The 16,769-nt window shown below is 50.3% G+C and overlaps 1 protein-coding gene across 2 annotated transcripts in view; it reads left to right on the top strand.

Moving 5' to 3' along the window:
- SIN3B (SIN3 transcription regulator family member B) overlaps nt 1-16,769 on the top strand; it is a 49,473-nt gene that overhangs the window by 12,590 nt on the left and 20,114 nt on the right. For both annotated transcript variants that reach the window (XM_007995664.3, XM_007995663.3), the window contains exons 5-8: nt 5,018-5,161; nt 9,419-9,541; nt 10,922-11,011; nt 11,961-12,079. In XM_007995664.3, coding sequence (XP_007993855.1) covers nt 5,018-5,161; nt 9,419-9,541; nt 10,922-11,011; nt 11,961-12,079 — 476 coding nt within the window. The remainder of the gene's footprint in view (nt 1-5,017; nt 5,162-9,418; nt 9,542-10,921; nt 11,012-11,960; nt 12,080-16,769) is intronic.

The raw sequence follows: 16,769 nt of genomic DNA, 5'->3' as shown, positions 1-16,769 counted from the left end.
ATTCCTTGTGGGTTTTGGATTTCATCCAGTTTGGGGCCCTGCAGATCCTCAGATTTTCCTGTCAGAATTCATAAAATCCTGTGAAATTCTAATTAGTTGTGGGGTTTTTTGTTTGTTTTTTCTTAGAGTCTGGCTCTGTTGCCCAGACTGGAGTGCAGTGGCACAGACTCGGCTCACCGCAGCCTCTACCTCTTGGGCTCAAGCCATCCTCCATCCTCAGCCTCCCAAGTAGCGGAGGCTACCTGGGGCTAGAACATGGGTGCGCGTCACCACACCTAGCTGATTTTTGTATTTTCTGTAGAGACAGAGTTTTGCCATGTTGCCCAGGCTGGTCACGAACTCGTGAGCTCAAACAATCCATCCACCTCAGCCTCCCAAAGTGCTGGGATTACAGGTGAGAGCCACCGTGCCCGGTCACCTTTGTTTGTTTGAGACAGGGTCTTGCTCTGTCACCCAGGTTGGAGTGCAGTGGTGTGATCATAGCTCACTGTAGCCTCGACCGCCTGGGCTCAAGCAATCCTCCTACCTCAGCCCTCCAAGTAGCTGGGGCTACAGGTGTGCATCACCACGCCTGGCCAAGACCGTCTTTTTATCAGATGACTTTGTTATTGCTTAGGCAATACGACCACCCTTTACTTTGCTGATGAGAACTGGGCTCGGCACCAGGAACTGGGGCTACAGAGACAAATGGCTGCTCCTGCTTAGCTGTTCAGTGCAGTGGTGGGAAGAAACTCAGAGGTGGATTGGGGTGGAAAAGAAAGGATGTGGGCAGGAGAGGTGAGTCAGGATTAACATGGTTCCCAGCCCGGTTCCCAGCCCGTCCGGGGCCAGGGAGGGGACAGTCAGGTTGAATCTTGACAGATCAGTCGGAACCAGTAGGCAGGTTAGCCTGGAGGAAGGGTGGATGTTCTCGGTGCCGGGAACGGCCTGTGCAGAGAGGTCCGGGGGCCGGAGCAGACAGCGGCGTCAGGGCGTCTGCAGGGGACTTGGGCAGTGCAGGTGGGCTGGTGGCGAGGGACATCTGTGTCATGAGTGGGGCTTAGACGTCCTCTTCACCCAGACGTGGAGTCTCTAACACTTGTAAGGTTTTTTAGCAGTAGAACCTATTTTTTTTTCTTTTTTTTAAATGGAGTCTTGCTGTCACCCAGGCTGGAGTGCAGTGACTCAATCTCAGCTCACTACAACCTTGGCCTCCTAGGTTCAAACGATTCTCCTGCCTCAGCCTCCTGAGCAGCTGGGACTACAGGCCTGGGCCACCACACCTGGCTAATTAGCAGAAATCTTTTAAAATGAAATCCGGGCAGCCTTGACATGTCGAGTAAAGAAATGGGATTCTTTTCAGCTTAAGTGTTTAAGATCAGATGGATAGAATTTGCGCGCTGGGAACTCCAAGGCATTTGCTGTCCACTCTGCCGACGTCATCATGGGCCTTAGTGTCTGTGAGAGGCTGGTACAGCCCTAAGAACGCTTGCTTGTCATGGATGAGTGGTTACCGGTGGCTGCTGTGAGCGTCTCATCTGTGTGGAGGGATGTGCTTGTGATCGTAGAATCCATGGGCCCCTCCCAGGCTTCATGGGGTCATCACATTTCGGAAGGCGCAGGAGAGCAGTCTGTGCAGTGGCACGGGAGAGCAGTGACTCTGTTCTGTGGCACGGGAAGGGGCAGGTTAGAGACGCCAGAGATGCATTTAGACGAGGTCACAGTGAGGGGCTGCCACAGACTCCTTCAGAGGGAGTGCCATGGGAAGAACAGTGCAGTATCCCTGAACCCAAACCAGGCTGCTGGGAGTTGGTTGAGAATGCAGACACCTGGGCCACCATGCAGGATTCCCATTCATCAGGGCCCGCCTGGCATTGGCACAGTTTGTTTTTTTTTTTTTGAGACTGGGTCTCACTGTTGCCCAGGCTGGAGTGCAGCAGCATCATCACGGCTCATTGCAGCCTCTACTTCTCCGGGCTCAAGCAATCCTCCCACCTCAGCCTCCTGAGTGACTGGGACTACAGGCGCTCACCACCACACCTGGCTAATGTTTGTATTTTTTGAGGAGACGGAGTTTCACCATGTTGCCCAGGTGGGTCTTGAACTCCTGGCCTCAAGTGATCCGCCCACCTCGGTCTCCCAAAGTACTGGGATTACAGACGTGGGCCACCGCACCCAGCTGGATGGTATGTGCATTTTAAACCAGGCCCCTGGTGAGTCCAGCCTCAGGTTGTCTATTTTTTTAAAATATAAGTCTGAATTGTTGTGTAAATTATCCTGTTTTAGAATGTTGGTTCAGATATTTCAGGGATACTGTTAGAACCAAACCAGGCAGCTCTAGGGTCCATCTGGCCATGTGTTACTTACTGTTTCTCCATCTTTGTGGGACTTTCCGTCAGACTTTCTCTCTGCCACCTTCTCCCTCAGGGTTCTTCTCCATAGAATGGCCACAAAACTGGTGGTGCCAACGAGCCTGGGTTCAGTGAGGTTAACTGAGCAACCAATTCAGGCACAAGCCTGTCTCAGGTCACCCCTTGGTAACTGTCACCCATTATACAGCCACGTACGCATGTCCTGTGTGTGCTGGGGTGAACGGTTAGTCCTACCCTCACATAAGTGGGTCCCTAAAAATGAGCTCACTCTGCACAGTTGCAGAGTGTCATGGGAACTGCAGGGTTCGTGGGGAAACAGACTCAGGGTATGACATTCAAAAACTTCCTCAGTGACACTTAAAAAAAGATAGGCACCCACTCTAAACAGCAGCACCGTTGTGTGCGTATTAAGTGTCTAGGCATTACATGAATGCTACAGCAAATAGGGTACTGACCTTGGAAGAGACCTGAGGTTGGTTTGTGGATGTGGTGGCAGCCTGTGAATTATGTGAAGGCCAGGAGGAGGATATCTGAAGTCAGACAGGTCATCATGGCCTCAGATGGGGACAGGGCTGGCCCCTAACACAGGGGAACACAACACTGAGAGAGCGCCCGGACATGGGAGGGGGTGCTGGCGTGGTTTTGCATACTCCCACGGGGTCCTGTTCAGCCAGGAGCGGTGTCTGCATTCACCTGGTGTTTCTCCTGCACAAAATAGAAGAGAAGCAAACATAAAATTCATCTCATGTTCAAATTATTCCCAGTACTTGTATCTCATTTAGACAGATGTCTTGTTCAAAATAAGCATTCTAGCAGAACTGACTGTCTCTGCAGCATGAATTTCCACAAACTGCTTCTCTTAAGTTGAGAGTGTACTATGCATTCATAGAGATCACTAAATTTCCCTCTAAAAGGTGGTACAAATTTGTCTTTCTGCCTTGGGTGTTTGATTGTTTGTTTTTTTGAGACAGAGTCTTACTCTGTCACCCAGACTGGAGTACAGTAGCGCAATCTCGGCTCATTGCAGCCTCCACCTCCCGGGCTCAAGTGATTCTCCTGCTTCAGTCTCCCAAGTAGCTGGGACTACAGGCACGCGCCACCACACCTGGGTAATTTTTGTATTTTTAGTGGAGGTAGGAGTTCACCGTGTTGGCCAGGCTGGTCTTGAACTCCTGACCTCAGGTGATCTGCCTGCCTCGACCTCCCAAAGTGCTGGGATTACAGGCGTGAGCCACTGCGCCTGGTCTTGCCTTCCATGTTTGAGAGCACCAGTTCCCCACACCCTCATCGGAAATCCCAGCCTCTTCTGTCTGTGTAGTCAGATGAGCAGGAGATGGCTATGGCACTGTTTTAAATTGTTTCTTTAAACATCAGTCAATTCGGTCATTGTTTCTTTTCTTCTTTATTTATTTTAGATAAGATCTTGCTCTGATGCCCAGGCTGGAGTATGCACTGTCATGGTCGTAGCTTACTGCAGCCTTGAGGTCATGGGCCTAAGCAATCCTCTTGCCTCAGCCTCCCAAGTAACTAGGACCACAGGAGGGTGTCACTATGCCTACATAATGTTTAATTTTTTTTTTTTTTTAATCATTTCTCAGCCTTTTGGCTAAGATCAAGTGTAAAATTTTTTGTAGAGATAGGGTCTCACTGTATTGCCCAGGCTGGCCTTGAACTCCTGGACTGAAGCCAGTCTCCTGCCTCAGCCTCCCAAAGTGCTGGGATTACAGGCATGAGCCATCATGCCCAGCCTAAATTGTTTCTTTAAACTTCAGTCAATGTGGTCGTTGTTCTGTCTGTATGCAGATGGATCATTTCTATTTATCATCTGAACTGAGTGGCCTTTGCTCATTTTTAAGTTTTGCTTTTTAGTGGCTTTTGATGACTTTTTGGAAGGGTGGTGTTTTTTTCCCCTGCAGTTTAGGTGCCACTGGTGCCAAGATTTAAAACTTGCTTCCCTTCCCACAGGCTGCAGTGGGCGCAGAGGGGCGGGAGGTGCCAGCGCAGGGACTCCTTCTGCTTTGCAGCTGTGGAATGGTACTCTGGAAGCCACGCCATATTATCTGGGAGGCTCCGGCTCCACTGCCTCTTGTTCTGTGACAGTCTTGGGTGTAAAATTGATAAGGACATATTTCTAACAGCCATCTCAGTTTTGCTGGCCCATTTCTGCCTTCCAACCTGGATTCCCTTTGGTCCTCTTGTTGCTTTAAGCTCTGGATCAGGCCATTTTCCTTGGGTCTCAGTGACTCTGGGCCAATAGGTGCCTCGGCTTGGAAGTCCCTTCCCTTCATGGCCCAGCGCTCCCCCGTTCCATACTCCCCATTTCCCTTGGGAAGGCCTGGGGTTCGCCCCTGACCTTGTACTTTCCTAGCCCAGCCCTGATTCCAGCTAGCCTCACACCTCCCTGCCTCCTCTGCTCGTGGACACTGCTGGGTGTCCCTCCTCGAGACCCCCCCATACTCCTGGACAGGCCCTGCCCATGGCTAGAGCTCAGGCCATGCTGGGCAGCAAGATGCACACGTGAGCAGACAGTCCTGTGGGCTCCTCCGGCAGGTGCTCTTTCCTGAGCGTCATCCCGTCCCCTTCACAGAGGGCTGCCTGAGTGTCCCAGCCCAGAGCATAGCACTCCATGGCTAATGACTTGTTTTCCCTTTCCTGAAAACTGGCAGAAGGAGCAGCTGAACACGAGGGGCCGACCGTTCCGAGGCATGTCCGAAGAGGAGGTGTTCACCGAGGTGGCCAACCTCTTCCGGGGCCAGGAGGACCTGCTCTCCGAGTTTGGACAATTCCTGCCTGAAGCCAAGCGGTCTCTGGTGAGTGCAGAGAGCCCCTGCCTAGCCTCGGGGGCCTCAGCGAGGAGGGAGGGCTCCAGCCAGCTTGACCCAGGGCTGGGCCAGGCCCATCCACCCTCCAGGCCACAGTTAGGGTCCCCCAGAAGCTACGCAGGTTGCGATACCCAGGGGTTCCTCACTGTAGGCTCCCCCTGCCCAGCAAGCTCGTAAACGATTCTCCAAGGTGCTTCTCTGTACAGACAGTACCCGGGTCTTGGGGTGGTTTGGGAAGCAGAGAGCATCTTCCAATGGAGATGATGGGCCCAGGGGTTCCACCTCCTGTGCCTGCTCTGCAGAGCCCCACCCTGCCTGGGACCCCAGCCCTGTGGGAAGGTGCAGGAGGGCTGGGTCCCCCACCATCGCTTCCCCTGTTGGGTGAGACTGATCTGGAGCTCCAGCAGGTTGGATCTGGAAGAGCCAGTAGCGGGGGTGGCCTGTGGCCTGGCCCTGACCATGATGGTAGAGGGCAGAGATGGGCGAGGAGGGGCCTTAGACAGGGAGGCTCAGGGCTCACCCTGCACGGTCAGCCTTTCTCCCCTGCCTGTGGCCTGAAGCTGCCAGGGCTGCCTGTTCCAGTTCCTCTTTTTTCCCCCACTGTGAACATAAGACTTTTAAAAAAATTGAAGTGACATTTATGTAACATCAAATTCACCTTTGAAAGTGAACAATCCATGGCATGTAGTACATCCTCAGTGTTGTACAACCTTCACCACTACCTAGTTCTAGAACATTTTCGTCCCCTGGAAAGGAGACCCTGTCTCCATCAGCAGCCACCCCTTTCCCCTCCCCCAGCTCCTGGCAACTGCCCATGTGCTTCCTGTCTCTGTGAATTTGATTCGCCCATTCTGGACATTTCAGATTGGTGGAATATCACCCTATGTGGCCTTTGTGTCTAGCTCCTCTCACTCAGCATCATGTTTTCAAGGTTCATCCATGTATTACCATGGTTCAGTGCTCATTCCTATTCCTGGCTGAATCATACTCTGTTAGATAGATGAGCCACATTCTGTTTATCCATATTCTGTTGATGGACATTTGGGTTGTGTCTGCCTTTTGGCTGTTGTGAACAGTGCCGCCATCAACATTCATGACACGGATTTGTTTGAACACCTGTTTTCAGGTCTTTTGGGTAGACACCTAGGAGTGGAATTGCTGGGTCACATGGTAATTCTGTGTTTGGCTTTTTGAAGAGCCTCCAAACTGTTTTCTTCAGTGACCGCGCCATTTTACCATTTTACATTCCCATCAGCAATGGACTGCGGTTTCTGTCTCTCCACATCTTGGCCAACATTTGTTCTTTTCCAGGTTTTTTTCTTTTTTTGCCTTTTTTTTTTTTTTTAGTAGCCATTAGTGTATGAAGTTTTATTGCATTAAAGTTGGTTTGTTTTTATTTTTTGAGACAAGCTCTCTCTCTGTCACCCAGGCTGGAGTGCAGTGGCATAATTGATCACTGTTCACTGCAGCCTCCATCTCCCAGGCTCAGGTGAGCCTCCCACCTCAGCCTCCTGAGTAGCTGGGACTACAGGCACCACCACGATGCCAGGCCAATTTTTGTGTTTTTTGTAGAGACAGGGATTTGCCATGTTGCCCAGACTGGTCTTGAGTTCCTGGCCTCAAGCGATCCACCTGCCTCAGTCTCCCAAAGTGCTGGGATTATAGGCGTGAGCCACTGCGCCTGGCCTGCTTTTATTTTTTAATTGTAGCGACAGGGTCTCACAGTGTTGCCCAGGTTGGTCTCAGACTCCTGGCTTCAAGCGATCCTCCCACCTCGGCCTCCCAAAGTGTTAGGATTACAGGCATGTGCCATTGTGCCCAGTCCATGGTTTCTTTAAGTGGCATTTATGCAGGGTGCCCGGCTAGCTCAGTCAGTAGAGCATGAGACTCTTAAATAACATTTGTTACCAATTTAAGATTTTTAGTGTGTATTGGTTTCTTAGAGCCATCTTGTATATTTAGAAAGATGGGATCAACTTTTTAAAATTATTGAAAGCACTCCAGCATCTGTTGCGTGAAGTATAATCTTTATGTTAACTTTTGGATGTGTATTAAAACTGTAGGAAAAAGAAACCAAGATGAAATTTGGCATTGCCCTAATTAAATTTGACTGGCCTAGATCAGAGGTTGGCAAACCTTTTCTACAAAGGGCCAGATAGTAAATATCACAGGCTTTGCAGGCCAGCTGATCTCTGTGTAAAGACTCACCTCTGCCCTAGTAGCTTGAAAGCAGTCATGGAATATATATGTCAATGATTGGGCAGGGCCGTATGACAATAAAACTTTATTTACAAAATGAATGGGTATGACTGGGTACCAACAAAACTTTATTTACAAAATGAATGGGCATGACTGGGTACCAGTAAGTCTTTACAAAAGGAATGGGTGTGGCTAGGTGCTGATAAAATTTTATTTATGAAAACACACCCTATGTTAATTTGCCATTCCCTAGCCTAGGTGGTCTTTGGGGATCCATCTAGCTCAGATGTTCACATGATTGGGAGATTAACTGAAAAGCAAGAACCATGTGAACCGTTGGGGAAGATCTGCTATACCTGCTTGGTGAACTTGGCTGGACGCGTGGCACGTTTCCCCTCCAGGTCCCCTGTTCTTGTTCAGCATTTGTCATATGGTTGCCCAGCTGCATCTTTTGGGAATCAGTTTGCACTTGTTCCAGCATCCACAAAAAATCGCCGCACGTGGTGGCTCGTGCCTGTAATCCCAGCTACTTGAAAGTCTGAGGCAAGAGAATTACTTGAACCCAGGAGACAGAGGTTGCAGTGAGCTGAGATCGCACCACTGCACTCTAGCCTGGGTGACAGAGCGAGACTCTGTCTCAAAAAAAAAAAAAAAAAAAAAAAGATGTACCAGTGGAGAATTGTGTAGATGCCAGTGTCTCCACTTACAGCTCTCGAAATAACCTTGAGTTTTGGGTAATTATTCCCCCCCAAATAAGTTTAATTTTTCTGAGTCTTGGCTGTGGCTTAATAGTCTTTATTAGTAGTAGTAGTATTGTGGCTAAATAATGTCTTTATTATTATTGTAAAAATAGTATACACTAATGAAAAAATAAGTATTAGCAGGAGTATCAAATTTTTAATGCAAACTTCCTCTCCCTTGACTCAGTTCTGTTCAGAGGTTAGCACTTCTAAATATCTTATATCTTTCCAGAAATTTCCTCTGCATGTGTAACAAATACTTTTTACAGAGTAACACACGACATCCTGTTTGTTCTGCCCCTTGGCTTTTTGGGTTTTTTCCTTATTTATTTTTGTTGTTGTTGTTGTTTGTTTTATTTCAGGTATGCCTGTCTCTAACAGCAGCCCAGAGCCAGCTCATGGTATCTGATCACTGCTGGCTGATTTGTTCAGATGTACCATGACTTGTCCACCTCACCCCCACTTTAGGTCTTTGGAGGTGTCTTTTTGTGCAGGTCCTGTGGTGGCAGGGGAAGGGGGAGTATGATGGAGGTGGTGACCGCAGTAGCACAGAACCTTGTAGGGCCTCTCCAGCCCTGCCCACGTCCTGCAGAAAAGCTGCGGTCTGTCCATCGTCCCCTACCCGTCCAGCCTTCCAGTATGTTCATAATAGACTGTTGCGAAACAGTTCTTTGTAATGTCATTGGTACCCTGTAGGCACCCTGCTCGGGACAAGCATCCTTGACCTGTTAGCCGATGGCTGGCGTAGAGCCTGGGAGGCAGGCCCCAAACCAGTCACGAGCCCCACTCTGCTCCCAGCAAGTGACGACATCATCCCCCAGAAACACTTTCTCATTCATAGAAAAGACTTCAAAACCTGGCCCCAAGGCCCCCACCAGTGCCCTGGCGAAAATCAGCCACTTCCCCTTGCTGCCTGTTTCTCTGTCCACTGCACCTTGTGTTTCTGTGGCACTGGCATGCACGCGGCGAGGTGCCCCACCAGTGGCTCGCCACATGAGCCCCCGCATGGGAAGACCCACTCAGGTGTCTCCCTCCTGAAACCCCTAGCCCCTCTCCCTCCCTCACCCATGAAGGCCTCACAGGAACCTTCTCCCAGCCTGGCAGTGTTAGTCTGTGATGATTCGGTTACCTTGGAATGTGAGTGTCTTGCTGGAGTCACCTCACGCACTGACGGAGCATCTGGCCTGGTGCCTGTGGCCACCAGTGCCCACCGGGCTGTGGGCTGAGCCGGAAGCAGCTCTGCATACTCTGGTGCATGGGCCCAGCCATGTCTCCGGTGCTGACCACCTCCCACGTGTGTCCTCAGTTTACAGGAAATGGGCCATGCGAGATGCACAGTGTGCAGAAGAACGAGCACGACAAGACCCCAGAGCACAGCAGGAAGCGCTCCCGGCCCTCGCTCCTCCGCCCCGTGTCTGCACCCGCCAAGGTACCTGTCAGCCGTGCGCAGCCGTGCTCGCGTGCAGGGGCCCCAGCAAATTGGGCCTTCCCAGCATGTGGCCAGGGAACAGAGGCCCCAGTAGGGGTTTGGGGCTGGACCTGGGGCTGTGTGAGATTCACCAGTGGTGGGGCCTTTGGAAGTTGGCTCTCCTCTAAGGTGGCTGTTCATCCGTTCTCCCTGTCCCATGAGATTATTGTGAAGAAGAGAAGGAAGGAGTGTTACCCCCGCCCTAGGTCCCAAGGAACACGGTGTACCACTCAGTCTCCTTTTCACCCTCGGGACTCTCTCACAGAAAAGGCCACCATATACATTTGTTCGGGTTGGTCACTGCAGAGCCGAGGGCAGAGATCCTGTCACGCCCTTCACCTGCAGTGGTGGTTTTCCGATTCCATCATTATTTGTGCGGTTACTACTTGGCTTTCTACTATTGGTGGGAACTTCCTCGTTCTCCCGTTTATTTAGTTATGTATATTAGATATGGACTCTGGGTTATAATCCGTTCTAGTGTTGATGTCCATGCTGTTCCACATTTGGCCGGTAGGGTCGCTTTGGCTCCTGTGTCCTTTTGGCATCCTCATCATTCTTTCTTTGGTGGGGGAATGGGCTTTCACTCCGCCACCCAGGCTGGAGTGCAGTGGCACAGTCAGCCTTGACCTCTGGGCTCTAGCTGTCCTCTCACCTCAGCCTTCCAAGTAGCTGGGACCACAGGTGTGCACCACCACACCTTTTTGTAGAGATGAGGTTTCACCATGTTGGCCAGGCTGGTCTCAAACTCTTGGGCTCAAACAGTCCTCCCACCTCAGCCTCCCAAAGTGTTGGGATTACAGGCGTGAGCCCCTGCACCCAGCTCATCTCTATTCTTCAGGCACTTTGGAGATAGTTCTGGATGGACAGTGTTGTCCTTCTTGCCATGATTGTGTGTCCAAGTTCAGGTCCAAGTCCAGCTTAGAGACAAAAGCCTGCAGAGACTCAACACTTGGCTTCTCCAGGGTCTTCCCAGTGCAACCCTCTTCCTGTCCGCTTCTTGTTGCTGTCTTGGCCCTCAGGACAAAACAGGGAGAGGATTCTGAGGTTGTCGTAGCCAGGGGCACATCTCCCTTGCCGTTTGGATGCTGTGGCAGTCTTGCCTGTTACCCAAAGCCCTACCCTCTGAGATGGAGATCCCGGATTTGGCAGTGGCAGGTAGCTCCAGAGGTGTCATCTCGGGGATCCTGGGTAACTAGGAGGCTCCTGCCTATCCCTCACTGAGCACCTTGTGGCAGTTCCCAAAGGAAAGCACGGTCTTAGCCTTCTTGTGACTCTGTGACAGCAATGGATAGAGGCCACCGGTGGGAGGCAGAGTTGACTGCATGGAATTTCTCCCCACAGAAAAAAATGAAACTTCGTGGTACCAAAGACCTGTCCATTGCTGCGGTGGGGAAGTACGGGACTCTGCAGGAATTTTCTTTCTTTGACAAGGTGAGGGTGGGCCCTGGCTTCCATCTCAGGGATGCCATGTCCAGCTGGGTGGGCTGATGCTCCCTGGGCCTGCCCCAGGACTGGGGGAGGGGGGCAGGTAAGGTGGGTGCGCTCTGAGGATGGAACAGGTGGGACCAGGAGGATGGGCTGGCCCCCAGCTTTCACTGCAGAAGGGAGTGTGGGCCACCTTGAAGCCCAGGCATGTGGTGTCCGCGGGAGTCCACAGTGGGTGCTGAGAGTCCAAGCAGAGTATGAAGACATACACGTCTGCCACCTTGCAGCTGTGTAGCTTTTTTGTGTATCAGGGATGATCGTGGGGTTCCCGCCCAGGGTCTGTGGGCAGAGCAAACAAGGTGGCCGTGTCCATGGGCTGAGTTGCTGCACAGATCGCGTGCACAGGCTGTGTGAATTGCTGCAAGGACTGCGTGCACAAACTGAATTGCTGCACAGAGTGCTTTCACAGACTGTGAATTGCATGGATCGCACGCGTGGACTGTGTGAATTGCTGCACGATTGCGTGCACACGCTGTGTGAATTGCTGCACGGATGGCATGCACTGTGTGAATTGCACAGATCGTGTGCACAAACTGTGAATTGCTGCACGGATTGCGTGCACAGACTGTGTGAATTCCTGTGCAGATTGTGTACCCAAACTGTGTGAATTGCGGCACAGATGGCGGGTATGGGCTGTGAATTGCAGCATGGCTCTTGTGCCCATGCTGTGTGAATTGCTACACAGATTACATGCATGGGATGTGAACGCTGCACAGGTCGTGTGCACAGGCCGTGAATTGGTGCATGGGCTGTGTGAATTGCAGCACAGATCTCATTTACTTACAGACACAGCTGGTTCCCATATCGCACACCCATGTGGGTGACTTCCAAGTGAGCCAGGCCCAGAGGCTGAGGAGCAGGGGTTCACAGTGGTCCCTGACTGCTCTCTCCGCAGGTGCGCCGGGTGCTGAAGAGCCAGGAGGTGTACGAAAACTTCCTCCGCTGCATTGCACTCTTCAACCAGGAGCTGGTGTCTGGCTCCGAGCTCCTGCAGCTCGTCAGCCCATTTCTGGGGTGAGCAGCTGACTTCCCGGGGCTCCCCATGGGGGTTCTGTTCCTGTCAACTCCATCTACTTGGTTTTTAGTTACTTTGTGCTTTGCTAAAGTCCTGTTTATTAATTGACGTGATTGAGATAATTATCAATTCCCATGGCATTTGTAAGGAGCGACACACCACCTGGGTATCCTCCAGCTGGTTCCTTTAACAGTAACATCTGTAGTCAGTATCCTCACCAGAATACAGGGTCCTCGAATAATGCCTTTTCATTTAACACTGTTGTAACACCGATGAGAAAAAAGCATTCATTTCTGGTCTGAGTGGAGTTTGCACGTTCTCCCCATGTCTGTGGGGATTTTCTCCCGCATCCCAAAGATGTGCATGTTAGGTTAAGTGTAGGTGAAGCGGTGAGTCTCCATGGCCCCAGCCTGAGTGAGTGTGGCGGGGTGAGCGCCCTGCGGTGAGCTGGCGTCCTGTCCAGGGTGGGTGCCCCCCTGGTGCTCTGAGCTGCTGGGATGGGGTCCGGCCACCCAAGACCCTGAATTGGGATAACTGGGTAAATCATTATTTTACTTGTTTTTACTCATCTGTTTTATGTGTACATGTGGCTTGCATTCATTTCAGTGTTTAATTTTAGAAGTGTTTCGATCTCTCTTTAGAAATTCGATGATGGTTTTGTGACCAGAAATATGCTGTAGGAACTTCATTCTTGTTTATGTGTCAATTAGCTTGTGGCAAAATTGGTTTTGTTACACATCTTTTCACTTAAAGTCACAGCTTCCTAAAACCTGTTGATGATGTTAAGTGAGGACTCCCTGTATTGACTCTCACACAACCCCCCGATCTTTCCAGACTCTCCGTGTTACTCGTACACGTCTGGTGTGTGTGTTTTTATACAACTTTCTCACTGTGAAGGGTTGTGTATTTGTTGCAGTGAGGATCCTGAATAGCTCCGGGACTGTCAGGGTTCTTCTGGCCTTGACCTTTCATCTCCATCCCAAAACCCTGCCTCAGCTGGAGTCTGTTCAAACCCCTGGCAGCCACTTATCTGTTCTCTAGACACTAATGTTACAGTAACGGAACTGTACAGGAGGAACCCTCTGGGAGAAACTTTTTTTTTGCCCCCCCGGCATAATTCCCTGGAGATTCACCTGTTAAATACTTTTTTAAATTCTAACACTTGGGCCAGGCGCAGCGGCTCATGCCTCATCTCAGCACTTTGGGAGGCTGAGATGGGCGGAGCACCTGAGGTCAGGAGTTCGAGACAAGCCTGGCCAACATGGTGAAACTCCATCTCTACTAAAAATACAAAAATTAGCCAGGCGTGGTGGCGGGCACCTGTAATCCCAGCTACTTGGGAGGCTGAGGCAGGAGAATCGCTTGAACCCAGGAGGCGGAGGTTGCAGTGAGCCAAGATCGTGCCATTGTACTCCGCCTGGGCAACAAGAGCGAGACTTCGTCTCAAAAAAAAAAAAAAAAAAATTCTAACACCTGGGTCGGGCTTGGATTGGGTACGGTGGCTCACACCTGTAATCCCAACATTTTGGGAGGCCAAGGTGGGTGGATCACTTGATGTCAGGAATTAGAGACCAGTCTGGGCAACATGGCTAAACCCTGTCTGCTAAAAAATATAAAAATTAGTCGGGGGTGGTGGCACACGCCTCTTGGCCCAGCTACTTGGGAGGCTCAGCTGGAAGGATAGCTTGAACCTGGGAGGTCAAGGCTGCAGTGAGCTGTGATCACGCCACTGTACTCTAGCCTGGGTGACAGAGTGAGACCCTGTATCCAAAAAAAAAAAATTAACACCTCTGTTGCACAAAGGGAAGCCTCATTAGTGGGTCAGGTCTAAGAGCAGCTTCTAACCCCTGGTGGCCAGGTCATCCTCAGTAGGGGACTGGGACTGGGTGGAGGGGCCTGGGAGCAACTGTGTACACTCGTGTCTGCTCTTGGGCTCACAGGAGCGTGCACAGTAGGGGTAGGGGGCTTGTGAGCACTGTGTGAGACCTGGGAGCCAGCTGGGGCCAGTGTTGCTTCCTGCACATAAGCCCTGTGACTGGGGTGCGTCACTTGGGCAGTCTGAGCCTCTGTTTCCTTGCTGTAAAATGGGGATAGTGAATGTACCGACCTACATGGAGTTCCCAAGAGCTGCAGTTGGGTACTACCTGCAGGGCCCTTCAAATACAACAGAATCTCACCAATAAAAGGAAAAGAGAGGTTTTTTTCGGCAGAAGGAAATGATGTAAGTCACAAACTTGGATCGACCTAAAGAAAAGAAGAGCGTCAAGAAAAATTAACACGTGAAGTTTTTTTTTTTTCAAGACAGAGTCTTGCTCTGTTGCCCAGGCTGGAGTGCAGTGGCGCGATCTTGGCTCACCGCAACCTCCACCTCCCGGGTTCAAGCAATTCTCCTGCCTCATCCTCCCGAGTAGCTGGGATTACAGATGTGCACCACCATACCTGGCGAATTTTTGTGTTTTTAGTAGAGGTGGGGTTTTGCCATGTTGGCCAGGCTAGTGTCGAACTCCTGACCTCAAGCGGTCTGCCTGCCTCGGTCTCCCAAAGTGCTGAGATTATGGGCATGAGCCGCCATGCCTGGCCATGATTCTTTTTTTCAATGGTTCTCGCACATGGGGAGTGCACATGTTACGTGATCAGCCCATTCAGTCCTTCCTTAACCTTTTTCCCATTTACTCCAAGGATAGTGGTTGACGGCACTTGCGGCTGCAGCATTTACCTCGAGATAACTTTGCCATGAAGCATCTCATTTTTATTACTATTTTTGCATTGCTCTCATATCAACTTTGGAAATAAAAGATACCATTTTATGTGTAGCATTCTGCTTTTAGTAGTGATATTTCCAGTTACAAAATATAGTAATTCTTGATCACTGAAAATGTCAAATCTTGGAAAATATAGCATTCCTACGTTTGATGTTAACATTGTTCTCAAACAGTTGTTTGCCAAAGATTCATTTGATGAATCTGACTGTTTCAAAATAGACGATTCTGGTGATTCAGATGATTCTGATGTTCTGTTTAGAAATAACTCCAAGAACAGTTTTTATATTTTACTTTCACATTGAAAATCAGATTTGCTTCAGATTCAAAGAGTGTGTTTATGTAAAATTAAATGAGCGCTGGCAGTAAGTTGGACTTTTTTTTTTTTTTTTCTTCTAAATGGGAAAAAGTTAAATCAACCCTGGGGACAGGTGCTGTGTGAGCCCTTTTGCGTTAACTTAAAAAATATGTGTGTGTGTGTGTGTGTGTGTGTGTGTGTGTGTGTGTGTGTGTGTATACATTCGTTCGTTTGTTTTGAGACAGTTTGCTCTGTTGCCCAGGCTGGAACTAATGGAAAATAGGTTCAAGGCTGCAGTGAGCTGTGATCACGCCAGTGTACTCTAGCCTGGGTGACAGAGTGAGACCCTGTATCAAAAAAAAAAAAAAATTACTCTGTTGCACAAAGGGAAGCCTCATTAGCGGGTCAGGTCTAACAGCAGCTTCTAACCCCTGGTGGCCAGGTCAGCCTCAGGAGGGGACTGGGACTGGGTGGACGGGCCTGGGAGCAATGGTAATGTAATGTAAAATAAAGCACAGACCCAAGAACCCACATGGCCGACAAATGACTTGAATCTTTATTAAGCAGTCACCCATTTGCCCACCACCCCCTCAAAAACAGACTCCAGGAGCCCCCCGTGTACCGTTCCAGTCCCTGCCCATCTCACTGCAAGAGTGTCCTGACTTCAGGAGTGACCACCTCCTGCACTAATGACAGTGCAGCCACCCAGGTGGGCACCAAATACATGGCTCAGTCTCACCCCCATCCGGGTTTTGTTTCCTTCCTCCCCTCCCTCCCTCCCTCCCTCCCTCCCTCCCTTCCTTCCTTCCTTCCTTCCTCTCTCTCTCTGTCTTTCTCTCTCTCTCTTTCTCTCTCTCTCTCTTTTTCTTTTTCTTTCTTTCTTTCTTTTTTTTTTTCAAGACAGAGTCTCACTCTGTCGCCCAGGCTGCAGTGCAATGGTGCGATCTCGCCTCACTGCAACCTCCGCCTCCTGGGTTCAGGTGCCTCTCCTGCCTCAGCCTCCCGAGTAGCTGGGACTACAGGCGCCTGCCACCACGCCCGGCTAATTTTTGTATTTTTAGTAGAGACGGAGTTTTGCCATTTGGCCAGACTGCTCTCCAACTCCTGGCCTCAAGTGATCCGCCTGCCTCGGCCTCCCAAAATGCTGGGATTACAAGTGTGAGCCATGGTGCCCAGGCCCTGGGTTTTGTTTTCTAATACGTCTCACCTCTGGTTCCCTCCAATTCTAGTCCTTACAATTTCTGTCCTTATGCCCCTCTACCTGTCCCTGTCCCTGTTATTTCTGTGGTATTAGCCTCCCAGGTTTGCTCACTCATTTGGGGATGCATAGGAGGATCGCCGTGGCCCAGGATAGCTGCTTGACTACAGTCTCGATTCCTCCCTAGTCACAGCCTCGAGTGATGAGCTGCTTTCATGTCATCTTCCCAAGGGTACCAATTAAGTCCTCTCCTTTTTTTTTTTTTTTTTTTTTTTAGCATCTTAAGTAATTCATAAAGTTAAAACATATTTGATGCATTTCAATACAGTTCCTAGTTATTTTAAAGGTGAGGGGCCAGGCATGGTGGCTCATGCCTATGATCCCAGCACTTCGGGAGGCCAAGGGGGAAGGATCACTTGCATCCAGGAGTTTAA

Source organism: Chlorocebus sabaeus, chromosome 6, assembly GCF_047675955.1.
Source record: "Chlorocebus sabaeus isolate Y175 chromosome 6, mChlSab1.0.hap1, whole genome shotgun sequence".
Classification (NCBI taxonomy): domain Eukaryota; kingdom Metazoa; phylum Chordata; class Mammalia; order Primates; family Cercopithecidae; genus Chlorocebus; species Chlorocebus sabaeus.
This window is presented reverse-complemented; position numbering and strand designations above follow the sequence as displayed.